Raw genomic sequence first — 13,451 nt, 5'->3', positions numbered from 1 at the left:
GCTGTATCAGCAGTGAGTATACCTTAAAGTAGCAGAAATCTGTAATAAGAACGGGTTACTTTCTACCTGGAAGACCTTTGGACATCTACTGTAACACTATAGACATCTGTGTCGACTGTGTGGTTGCGTAATTAGGCGTTCACAAAGGTCAGCCGGGGAACACATGGAGCAGGTTTTGTGTACAGATGTTTTATGTAAGCCTCGGGTAGGGAAATCGCCGCTCACGTGTTTTGTATTGAACCGGAGTAGATTGGTCTGCCGCCGAGGGTTCGGAAATGCAGTGGGAAGTGTTGTAAAATGCTGGTGGATTAAAGTTGTGTCTCCTCACTAACCTGGAGAGGACGACAGGGGGAGAGGGGGAGAGGAGCGTGTTGAGCACACGAGATCAGCAACGGCATCTCACACTCGTAATCCTATCAGAGAGCGCTCACGTTTACAGGCAAATGCTCAGGACAGCGCGCACACACACACACACACACACACACACACTGCTATGCAATTACATATGAATAGTACAGCACAATGTGTAAACCTAATACACAGCAACCAAACAGTAGTCGACATGTATGTTGGATGCAGGAGAAATGGAGAAATGGAGAAACTTTAACATGGGCCAAATCATTATGACCAGACAGTTGAGCAGGAGCTTCTCCAAGTCGGCAAGGCTTGAGGAGTGCTCATGGTCAGCGGTGGTGACTAACTACAGAAAGAGGTTTGAGGAGAGGCTTAAAATGAAAACCACTGTTTAATGTGTGAGGGCAACACAGGCTATCCCATCTGGGCAGAACCGACAGTCGGGCTACTGTGGCACAAGTCTCAAAAATGCTCAGTCATGGTTGCGGGAGCAATATCTCACAACGCACACTGCAGCACTACCCACTCATCAGAGTGCCCATGCTAACCCCTGTCCACCGTCAACAGTGCCTTTAATGGGCACTCAAGTGCCTGGACTGGACCTTAGAGCAATGGAAGGAGGTTGCTTGGTTTGAAGAGTCAGATCTGTGACAGATCTACCTATCAACTGACAGGACTTAAAGGATCTGCTGCTAACAAGTTGGTGCCAGATACCACAGAGAACCTTCACAGGTCTTGTAAAATGAGCCGTTCTTGTAGTGTCAGCATAATAGACAGGTTTTACCTCACTTTAATGTATCATACTGAGTTCTATGAAGGAAGTCCCTCCTGGCCAGAGGGGTCAGAGCAGGCATGTTAGCACAGAGCTCCTGGGTCCATCCTCCCCTGATCAAAGGGAACAGGACTGTTAGTCATTTCCTGTGGGACAGCAGATCAGAGCGGCAGCGTGGATGACCCTCGCACTGTCAGGACACCTGCAGAGGCCCGGGTGTGGGTGTTAAGTGACTTTTAATGGCTGAGTGGTAAGAGAGAGCAGCTGAGTAAAGGCTGAGAAATCAGGTCAGGGAGCCACATACATTCATCTTTAAAGGACTCTTTGCAAAGTGGACAAAGTTATGGACAGAATTCAGCCTTCCAGGTCACCGCCACTACCGTTTTAGCTGGCATGATTTAGACATGCCTCCCCAGGCGTATTATTCAGTTATTAATCTTATTATTCAGTAACTGCTGTGAAAGTTATGTAGTTGTGAGTGGGAGGAGTGGAAACCTGGAACTGCCAACAGTTGCAGAGTGAAACGGGTTGCAGAAATTCAAAAGGAATTCAGGATTTATAAACTCCAGGATCCAAAAGTATGCACGTTTCAGCATTTATGACTAGAAATAAAGCATTCTGAGGAAAACTATCTGACCGTGATGAGCATGGTATTGATACACAGTACAGAGATCAGCATTCTTCCATGTACCTTTGCACTTTTACATGCCTTTGTGCTTCACAAAACTGTGACAGTAGCATCACATCTTACATATCCCCAGCTGTCTTTCTGTTCACTTCCCTTACCCTCATCTCGCTTTGTCTCCACAGACCTTTAACGAGTTTGAGATCGAGCAGCACCAGGAGTGTGCATACGATCACCTCGAGGCCTTTGACGGTGACTCCGATAAAGCGGCCATTCTGAGTCGCCTCTGTGGCAGCAAGATCCCAGAACCGCTCGTTTCTACAGGCAACAAGATGTACCTCCGCTTCATCTCAGATGCCTCAGTACAGCGCAAGGGCTTCCAGGCTACACACTCCACAGGTCGGTGTGTCTGTGTGTACATCTATCAATGTACGCTGTTCATAGTTTTGATGACATTAGTAAAAGTTATATTTAAGGACCTTTTAAGGTCTTTCTCAGGACCTGAAACTGTCCTGCCACATAGAACAGGCCCTAAACACAGAACAGATGTTACAGTGCCCTCTAGTGGATAATTAATACATGAGTATCTGCAGGGCTACCTTTTAACACACTGAACACTGAATTTGGTAGCACATTTTTGTGGCATGCCACAGGGTTCTGTTTTAGGATTTAATTAATCTGATGCTAACTGTGGCAGTGATGTAGCTGTGAGTAAAATACTGCAGTGTGGGCCTACGCCCATGGTTTAAGGGGTTAAAACACCTGATACGATTATACATAAACTTAGGTTCTGTGAGCAAAAGCGTCTGAGAATGCCTTTATCGTCTACAGATTAAATGAAATAATGGTCAATATTAACATTAACCAGAGATTAAGCAAATCAGCCATTGTCGTGTTTACTTGCAACTGATTAGGGAAGATAAGCCTTGATTAAATATTTAATAAGTAACAATATAAAACTGTTTGTGTGTGTGTGTGTGCGTAGAGTGTGGAGGCAGGCTGAAAGCAGAGGCCAGGCAGAAGAACCTGTATTCTCACGCCCAGTTTGGGGACAACAACTACCCAGGCCACACGGACTGCGAGTGGTTGATCACGGCAGAGTCTGGTTACAGCATCGAACTGACCTTCACCACCTTCGAGGTGGAGGAGGAGGCCGACTGTGGCTACGACTACATTGAGCTGTATGACGGCCATGACACTTCGGCCCACAAACTCGGACGCTTCTGTGGCTCGGGGGTAAGAGAGGAGGCAGACACATGAATGCGTGTGTCAGTTAAAATACTGTGGCACTGAGGATGTCTCCCAAATCCTTTCTGTTGTCATATGCCCCCATACACTTCTCTCAACTTGCTCCAACCGCACCCAGGCCTTTATTAAGGTACTGGCAGTGTGATTTAAGACACACTACGATATTGTGTGTAAAATGTGTCTCCCTGTAGTTCAGCTACCTGGTTTCCGTTGGTTTTATAGTCCCAGTAAGTCAAAGAGTGGGGAGTAGGCTCAGCACAGAGACAGACAGAGACGCAGGTTCAGAGCGTCTCAGAAGTGGCTTTATTTACACAACCCTTCACCAACACCACACAAAACTCAAATAAACTTTCCTAAGAAGGGTCTCTTTTCTCTCTGTACACTGGTCCTGTCGGGCTTTTAGCCAGCGTGCTCACCGCCTTTTCCGTAGGAGGTCTGCTGTAGCCCTTTTATGTGCCACTCGGGGCTCAATGTCCTCATCACAGCACTAGGCTGGGGCGTAGGGTGAATCTCTCGCCCTTTCACCACCACACAAGTCTGGGCCACATTAATGACGGCCTGGATGAGGATTGAGCAGGTTGACAGAAAAGATCTGAGTGACAATTGACTATTGATCTTAGCTGATCGACTACATCTGGGGTACATGGAGAACTATGACAAGAGACAAGAGAGCATTATGAATGGAGACTGAAAGGAAAAGCTGGAAGTCCGGCAGTAGGCCTAATCCTTGCCTTGGAAATCAACCCTATGTCTTCTAGACTTCTAAGGGATCCACTGACTGAGTAATGGTGTGTCTTTTCTGCTGTTCCATAACCTCTTTGTCTCTCTCTCTTTTTTTTCTCCAGCCTCGTGAAGAACTGTATTCGGCAGGCGACGCCGTGTTGATTCACTTCCACAGTGACGACACCATCAGTAAGAAAGGCTTCCATATCCGCTACACCAGCACCAAGTTTCAGGAGGCGCTGCACATGCACAAGTAACGCTGCCACACGCACTCGCATGCATGCCTCCAAAAAGAAGGGAACGCTGACGGAAGGATAGAAGATCGAAAACGACACCAAAGGAGCTACCGTCAATCAAACACTCTGCCACGTTTCCCCGCACTGGATTTACCTCCTTGCATCCTCCCACCTCCAGACTGCTGTCCATTAAACTAGACGCTCCAATCTGACGCCCCCGAAACTCGGGGCGGCTCCACCCTTTTTGCCACAGAGAGATGCTTGATTGGACCAAGGTGGCCGTGTTGCTCTCTGACTGGGCCAGTATAGCACACACTCCTCTCTATACTATACAATATCCCCCTCCACACAGCCACTGACTGCGCTGACTCCCTCCTAATCAGGAGAGTCGCTTCTAAGCAGATGCTGCACTCCAACATGAAGAAAGACAGAGTGGGACATTTTACAAGCCTGTGAAAGAGTGTGTGTGTGTGTGTGTGTGTGAGAGAGAGAGAGAGTTTTATATCCTAACTTTACAAGTTCAAGACGACATGGAAAGCCTGGTTCCAAGAAATTGAGCTGCTGTTGCCACACTATACCTCAGCTAAAATGTGTGTGCGCATGTGAGCGTGGGTGTGTCGACTATGTGTGTGTTTGTACGCTGCATGCGTACCGGTGAGAACATTCTCCTTTAGGCGTGCGTGTGTGTGTGTGTGTTTGTGGCTGGGTCTGGATTTTCCTCTAAGAAGAAAGTAAACAAGAGGAACGCTTTAACGTTAATGTAATGTTTGTGACTGTTTACATGTGTGAGTGTGTGTGAGAGTGTGTGTGTCTATTCCACTCTGTAATGAAGAAATGCAAGAATACGGATATCTCAAAAACCCCGAAATGTTCGAATCTGTGAACGGGAGAGGGGCTGTATCCTCTCACATATCTGACAACTTCAAGAGACCCATGAGTGACCTGTAGATTTTTTGTAAGTTGCATATATATGTGTGTGTGTGTGTGTGTGTGTGTGTGTGTGTGTGTGTGGGTGTATGTGAGTTCGAAGAGGCAGAGTTTTTCTCACTTGAGGTTGTAGCGGACGCTCGAGAACAAGAGGAAGACGTAAAAGCTGTAAACAGGAAGCAAAGCCTTGCGTAAAGTGCTTGTTACGGTTGTTACGACATCTCCCCCCCCCCCCCCCTCCTGTACTACAACCCCCAATCCCATGATTCCGTGCGCTTAACATGCACTTAACACAGAGGGAGCGGAAAAAAAAGACTGTATCCGACTGTGTGCTCACCAACTGACGCTCTCCAATCAGTGGGCTTTGACAATACGAGCAGACTGAGCTTAAGCCCGCAGGGCTCACTCGCAGGGAACTCAGCAACTTTTACTAGGACAGTGCGGCGACGACCTGCAGCCGGGTCTGTTTTCCCTGAGAAGGCGAGGAGACGGAAAGGCAACCGCTGCAGAAGGGAATTCCTAATGGTGCTACTCAATGTTTCAAAACTACGAATCCCATGAGGCAACGCTCCAGCCGCTCGGTGTGTGATGGAGAGGCGGCGTTGAGGGGAAACGCTGCTTGAATACTGGAACACGACCCACTCCCAACATTGACATGCACCACTGTCGTGGAAAAACAACTATTGCCTTAGAACCAAAATGTATATTCTTGCACATGACGATGTTTCTGTAGATAACAATCTTTGTTGTTGTCATTGTTTGTTTTATTTTTGAATTATTAATGTATTTTATTTGATATTGAGTTTCATGAACTTGAACATTCATCGTAAAAAAAAAAGAGAGAGAGAGAGAGAGAGAAACTGACCTGAAATTGCCCTTCTGTCCCTGCAAGTTTACACACATCACGCACACACACTCAAACACTTCGATAACAGGATGCGCTGATCGGGGTTCCGATTTAACGTTCGCAATAAGACGCGGTGTGTGAGTGTGAGGCGATGAGCGGCTGTGTGCGCGCGCGCGTGTGTGTGTGTGTATATACTGTAAGTGTGTCTGAGTGCACCCAACACACCCAAGGCTCTGTGACTCTTTTTGACTGTTTTTGGTGTGAGTATCTCTTCATGTGCCAAGGTCCTGTCTATTCCTGTTCACCTTTATGAAATATGAAATATGATTTTCTCCACTGTCTGTATCTGCCTGATGAAAAAAAAAAGATGACCCTCATTCTACTGGTGATTAAACTCATGTCAGGTCAAAGACGGATTGTGTCCTAATTTCAGTGGTTTGATCTGTTTTCTGGGGCTTTGTTCTGCAACTCCCTCTCTCGCGTATCCAGTGAGCAGCAAAAAAAATCACATTTGAAGTTCTAAATTGTATTGTTTCATTTTCTGATGCTTATTTTAATTTTTTAATTTTTTAAATGTGACTTGATCCTTCAAATGTTACCTGATAAGTGATGAGCTGCAGTTTATAACGTCCGTGAATATGCATGGACCATTAAAAAAGTGTAGCTTCTCAAAAAGAACTGAATGCATTTAATTTCAGTACTTGTCTCCTAGTTATAAAAACTGCTATGGTGTTACATATATTAATCATTACATTAAAAACTATATTAGCATTTTATTGTTGATATTAAAACACTAATCCTGGCCATTAATGTCATGACAAAGGGGCTTTCTGAATGGCAGAATTCACATTAGATATTGGACTACTCCACTTCCTGGCAGCAATGGTAGAGTCTGGTAAGTTTCTTAGCTTTCCTGTGTGGACCCAACTTTTAAGCATCCACATACTGTATTTTTTTAGCAGGGGTTGAGGTCTGGACTTTGGGAAGGTAATTCTCATACCCATTCTACAACCACCTTTGATGTGTGTTTAGGGTCACTGTCCTGTTGAAGCACCCAATTCCAGTGTCCAAGTTTCAACAATCTAGCTGATGGTTTGAGGTTATGCAGAAGAACTTTAAAGTAGCTGCTGTACATCCCTGGAACTGCTGGACTTCACAATGATCTTGCCATCTCCTTTGAGAACTCACTGGTCACTCCATCTACAGAAGCTGGAAGATTTGGTGTTGTCATGGATGATCAGTTATCTTTCTCAAGTCATGTTGCAGCTCTAACTCGGTCATGCAGATTCCACCTGTACAACATCTGGAGAATTCAACCCTTCCTCTCTAGAGAGTCGCCCAGATGCTTGTTCTCAGGTCTCTTGTCACTTCAACACTTGACTACTGCAGCTCTCTTCTGGCTGGTTTCCCTCTGCGCACCATCAGGCCCCTGCAGCTTATCCAGAATGCAGCAGCACGGGTCGTCTTCAACGTTCCTAAATTCAGCCATGTCTCTCCACTGCTGCATTCTCTCTTCACTTTAGCTTCCTGTAGCTGCTGCCCAGGTCATCAGATTCAAAACCCTGATGCTGGCCTAAAAAGCCAAGACTGGACCAGCCCCTCCGTACTTGATGGCAATGGTCAAAAGCCGATCCGCACCAAGAGCCCTTCCAGCTTCAAGTACGGCTCGGCTCGACCCGCCATCCCTCAAAATCCACGAAAGACGAGCGCCCAGGCTTTTTTCTGTCCTGCACCGACGTGGTGGAACGAGCTTCACCTGGGTGTCGGAACAGCAGAATCGCGCGCCGTCTTCAAACGCTGACTGAAGACCCTCCACCTCTGAGAATACTTGGGGGAAGTGTACAGTATTATGGTCTCTATATTGACTTTTGTGTTTAGCGGTGTCTTAGAGGTATCTTTGGATCCTGGTCATTACAAACTAGCTAAGAGTATTTTCTGAGTGAACAGCGAAGCACTTATGTAAGTCGCTCTGGATAAAGCGTAGAGCGTCTGCTAAATGCCTTCAATGTAAATGCAAATGTAAACGTACATGAATTCTTTTACAGTCAAATATTTTACACATTAATAAAACACATCACATTACCACAAGTATACCAGCTAGTTCTGGCCTCACCTTTTGACTGAGGAGAAACTAATCAGTGAGATGCTAAAACAGAGAGTGGTATGACCAGTATGATGTACAGTGCTTTACAGTGCATGTTTTCCCCGTCTGCATTTCTGAATTTGTACACATTTCCACATTCCACTTAGTCTGACTTTGTAATGAATTGTGGTTGCAGTCATTGTTTTATCTTGGTATTCATATTACCAGGTATTCAGATGGTTATTGTGTAGCTCTGTTGGAGCATCCATCGTCTCGAACAGAGCAGAATACAGGACGTCATGTAAACTATTGGGGTAAATTGCATAAAATGGAATGATAAGGTAGGAAACGGACCCGTTCTTATTTGAATCCTATTTGCATTTGGTATCACATTGTCAAGATTGTATTCTGGCCTGCAGAAGCTCACTAGGTATCAAGGAGCACACAAATGCACAGAAATATAGATGATGAGATGTTGGTGCTGTCGTCTAAACGCTTGTACAAGATCATTCGGGTTTGTGGGCAGTGGAACGAATGGACGCCAGTGTTTCAAGGTTTTCCCGTGTCTGTGTTACCTTCTGTCTCTCTCCTTTCAGTTAGGTTTACAGCTTTGGGGGAGCTTTTTTCTGGCTTAAGTTGGCCTTGGTGGTTTATGCTTTTGTTGATCTTTTGTCTTTTAATAGCAGATTTTTGTATTAAAGTTTGTTGCTAAACATATATTTACAGCCAGTACCTCTTTTGGTGTGCTGTGGTGTACCTCAAGGCACCTTACTTGGCCCACTTTAATTAGAGTTATTAAATGTTCGTTTTCTTTGCATATAAACTCTTACTAAATACTTTACAAGATATTCACGTCAATAAAAGCAAATGTCAAAAATGTTAATGTGGAATTACAACAATTTAAAGGACCGCTTTCAAATTAAGCCAGAAACGGCAAAATTGCACATAACATTATGGCAAAATGATATATTTTTGATTAACATGTTAATAACTAATGAACGACTGTATAGCCACACTGTCCCATCCTCTGCTGTGTGCTCTGAATGGTCACTTTTGTAACATAGCTTAAATGGTGTCAAAGCTGGCGAGGGTGTGTAACTCATTAGCTCTCTCATTCAGATGTAGCTTTGGCCCTAAGGCCCCTAGGCCTCTCCTGATATTACCAGCTATTTCCAATTATTGTCAGGTTGGGAATACTGTCATACCTGTGATAGAGCTGCGGATAAATGAACAAGCAGTTAACTAACAAAAGCTACAGCAAAGTGACGCTCCAGAGAGCTTCCATTAGAACAAGAGTAATAGGCCACAACTGGTGAAGCTGCATATTTGCATATTTGATGTATATGATAAATACAGTCATTGGCTGGAACATGCAGCCACTGTTTCTCTCACTGGATATTAAATTCAACATTCATGGCAGAGGAGCCCTTTAGCAAGACCCCTAACCCCCAATTGCTGCCCAGGTGCTGAGATGGCCATCCACTGCTCTGGGCAGGCATGCTCACAGTCCCTAGTGTCTAGAGTGTGTGTATGTGTATGTGTGTTCACTTCCAAATAAGAACATAATTAATGAATGCAAATCATTAATGACTGGATTCTGATTCCACAGCCTCATTTCTCTGTAAAAGCCACTGGGTCACATCCTGAAGACGTATGTAGATGCAGCAGTAAGACAGTAAATAATAGTGCTGACAGTAATGCACTTTAACATGTCTTTATTCCAAACTCTGTTTATCTCTTAGAATCACACAGACTGCTTTTGTAACTCTGCCTTTAATAATGGTATATGTAAATTACATGTATTCTGATTGGCTGTCTTCCTTTAAAAAGCGGTCTGGGCTATAACACTCATCATAACATCAGTGTGAATGGGCGGAGCTGAAGTGTTTTGGACTGAAAGGGAGAATATAGGTTAATGTGCTGGTTTCTGTGAAATCACAACTACAATCAAAGCGATCTGCTTCTGCAGCTTAGTTACCATATATGGGCCTTTTAAGATCATCAAAACCTAAAAACCTAGAAGAAAAAGAAAGTTTTTTGCTTCTAGGATCTGAAACACACTGTCAAGCTTCTTTTATTACCGAAAAAAAAATGTTTTCCTTCACTTTAGTTCTTTACTGTCCCTTATAATATCTTTTCCTTTTTACTCATATTACAGTATTTTTATTTGACGTTTTTTACTCCTTTTTCAATTTAATCTATTTTGTTGTGTTTCCTGTTTTTTGTTTTAAAGAACAGACTATTATTTCCTAAAAAAAAACATACTCACTAACAATTCTCACTTTCTATGATAGATTTCTTGGTGGATTTACTGGAATGTTTTGGTCACTGTCATGTTACATGGTCCATCTCAAGTTTTGGGCATTTGACTGTTTAAATGTCTGTATATAAACATATTTACAGGCAGCACCCTATTACAACTAAATCAATTTAATTAAAATTTCCTTTCACTCATATTTTAACTGAACTTTAATAAACATTTTTATTTATCTTACTTATTTTATTTTTTTACTTTGTAAATTCATTTAATGTATTGTTATTATGAGGTTCTGCTCATAAAATCACAATCCACATAAAAACACACTGTGACCATATTGTAAACAGCCACCAGGTGGCAGCAAGTGCTCTTAAAAACTATAACCTGTTAAACAAGGAGCACCAGGTCTTTAATTTAAAGCTGTAGCACGAGTGTTGGGTAATGCTGTTAAGTGATGTGGATGAGAGTGTGTGAGCGAGCGAGAGAGAGAGAGAGAATAGAGTGAGACAGGCGGTATGACAGATGAAGAAAGTGAAAGATTGAGGGTTAGGGTGAGGGTGAAAGGGGGGGGAGCGGCGTTCCGTTCAGCCAGTGGTCTAAGAAGCTGTCTCTGTCTGCTGCTCCCTATTTACTATAACTGTTGCCGGTGTTGGTCTGTGTTGTTATTCATATGATGACTCTCTCTCTCTCTCTCTCTCTCTCTCTCTCTCTCTCTCTCTCTCTCTTTCTCTCTCTGTGGGTAATTGCTCTGAGATAACATTGTTTTTATAATTGGATTTTCCTCTCCGCACTAATAATTCTCCACTGATTGCCTGGGCAAAGAAAAGAAAAAAAAAAGGGAAGGAAAATCGGGGACAAGCACCCAGCGATTCACAGAAACATAAACCTTCCATTTGATTCAATTGAAGCAGTCAGCTCTGATCCCGCACGCTGACAAATTCTTTGTACGAGAAACTGCAACCTTTTAAGTCATTGTTCCGGGACTGTGTAAGGTGTTAATAATGTATTGTGACATTATTGGGACCATTTCTGGTACTTTCTCCTCTAACATCTCTCTCTCTCTCTTCATTAAACTTCAGTGTCTCTCTCTCTCTCTCGCTCTGGTGGGTATTACATATAAATGATTGGATCAGGAGGTGTTAAGTAGATGGATAAAGAAGACCAAAACAAACACAAAACCTTCGCAAGCGACCCAGACACAGTGAGAAATGCTGTTTTTAAATTGGGCCTCAATGAATCACCATTCTAAAGAAGAAATTTAGTCTTAAAATCAACTTACGCAGTTTTTTAAATGAGGATTCTGACATTTATCAATGTTTTCTTACTTGGGATTTCCAGTTCAGTGACGAGGAGAATGGGATCCGTCATTATAGCTTTAAAAACACAAAAAAAAACATGAATCAACATGCGGTTCCTATGTTGCTCTACCTCAGTTAGGGTTCTGGAAATTACTTGAGTACATATAAATGATATCCTCAGCTCCATCAAACTCCTTGGAGGTTTATAAATGATGCTAGCATGGGTAGCCCAAGGTTTGATTAATAAGTTGAATTAATCCTTTTCAATCCTTTTAAAATATATATAAATATGATATAAAAATAGTATATGAACAAGAGTGAGAGACAGACGATGGGTTTTCCATTGGTTAGTCACACTGGGCAAGAGGCAGAGACGAGTATCTCGACCCGTCTTCATAGCCTTGTAACTCCAGATGTTACATACTATCTGGCAGAGAGAGGCAATCAAAAGTTCTGAGTCTACAAATTCAGAAAATATACGCCATGTTATCGCAAAGATATTAATAGAAACATTGAGAATCATCGCATTTGCCGCACCGGCACAATATGGTAGACTCCAAAGGGTTAATTTCAAGTCTAAGGGCATTTCCTCAATTTGTACATATCTTCTTAAATTCGCCTTTAAAAAATGTTTGCATATTAGATAATACCCACATGTTTTATATTACAACGTTCAGTTCCCTCTGTAATGAGACCCCATGTGATCGAAAGCACTGTGTGAGAGATACTCTGACCCTAAAGCTGAAAAACTGAAGTCTGATTTTAGAAATTCTTAATATCTTCTGTAAAAACATGCCTTTACTTATGTGGAGGAGTTGCTTTGGTGCTTGGAACCAGAGTCTTAGCTTTGCAAAAGCAGTGGAATGTATGAATAATATATATATAAATATAAAAATAGTATATAAACGAAAGCGAGAGACAGAAGATGAGTTTTCTCTTGGTCAGTGTCACACTGGGCAAGAGGCAGAGACGAGTATCTCGACCCGTCTTCATAGCCTAGAGTTACATACTATCTGGCAGAGAGAGGCAATCAAAAGTTCTGACTCTACAAATTCAGAAAATATACGCCATGTTATTGCAAAGATATTAATAGAAACATTGAGAAACATCGCATTTGCCGCACCGGCACAATGGTAGACTCCAGAGGGTTCAATTTTGCTCGTTTACGGCTGCTGTCCAGTGGGACAGTCGTAACTCTTATTATTTCTTTCATTTTGTATTTTATTATTATTATTATTATTATTATTATTATCAGAAACATAAAGCACAGTGAATCACTGTGTATGAAAGATGCTCTACAAATGAACTTGCCTTGACGACGACTTTTCTCGAGAGCTAATTTAAGTAAAACTGTTAAACTGGAAGATATTAGTGAATGAGGTTTAATGTGTTTTCCTGGACTATGATGATTCTGCTGTTTTCCTACCAGTAAAAACCTTTTATCGGCCTGCTTCCTAAATGAATACACCACTCCCTTCGGACTCAGCGCACACACCTTTCTTAGGTTCTTGTAAATAAGCTCATTTTAAACACCCATTTGCGGTGTTTTTTTTTTTTATGGTGGTGGCACCACCCTGTCTTGGCCGTTAAGGCTGTGTTTACTAATGGTACGCACATAAAAGCAGTTGATTTGTTTTTGTGTTTGTTCAGTTGAAACCTATTAATGCTCTTTTGCGAAGGACAGAATGTCCACCGGTCATTTATCTCATCTGTTTTGTTTTTTTTGTTTGTTTTCTTTTCTGCTGTGGGCTTTCTGCTTTTTCTTCCCCGCCATGACTTGATTTGTCGTATTAAAAATGTCCAACTGATTTTAAATTAGCAAATGGCCTTGATTGCTGCCATTTAAATGCTGGAGGCATAATTAAATGCTTAATTAAAGCTAAAAGCATTAATCAACCCCCAAGGTGCCGGTGCATTCCCGTTATCATTCGAAACACGATTGGAATGATCAGTTCTGCCCTTCGGTAAGATTTTCCTCACTTCGCTGCACTACACTAGCTGACAGAAGAGGGTACGAGTTGCAAAAGCAAAGATTATATTAAACAGTATTTTCCATGTTGCTGCAAGAGGCAGAGCTCTGG

General features: G+C 42.7%; 1 protein-coding gene across 1 annotated transcript in view; it reads left to right on the top strand.

Moving 5' to 3' along the window:
• Nucleotides 1-6,131, top strand: part of tll1 (tolloid-like 1) — a 68,937-nt gene extending 62,806 nt beyond the window's left edge. The window contains 3 exon segments of the mRNA XM_072669549.1: nucleotides 1,937-2,150; nucleotides 2,737-2,987; nucleotides 3,845-6,131. Of these exon segments, the coding sequence (XP_072525650.1) occupies nucleotides 1,937-2,150; nucleotides 2,737-2,987; nucleotides 3,845-3,979 (600 nt within the window). The 3' untranslated portion in view covers nucleotides 3,980-6,131.
• The last annotated feature ends 7,320 nt before the right edge of the window (nucleotides 6,132-13,451 follow it).

The sequence above is a fragment of the Salminus brasiliensis genome, chromosome 24, assembly GCF_030463535.1.
Source record: "Salminus brasiliensis chromosome 24, fSalBra1.hap2, whole genome shotgun sequence".
NCBI lineage: Eukaryota > Metazoa > Chordata > Actinopteri > Characiformes > Bryconidae > Salminus > Salminus brasiliensis.
Note: the sequence above shows the minus strand (reverse complement) of the source record. Positions and strands in the feature narration are given on the sequence as shown.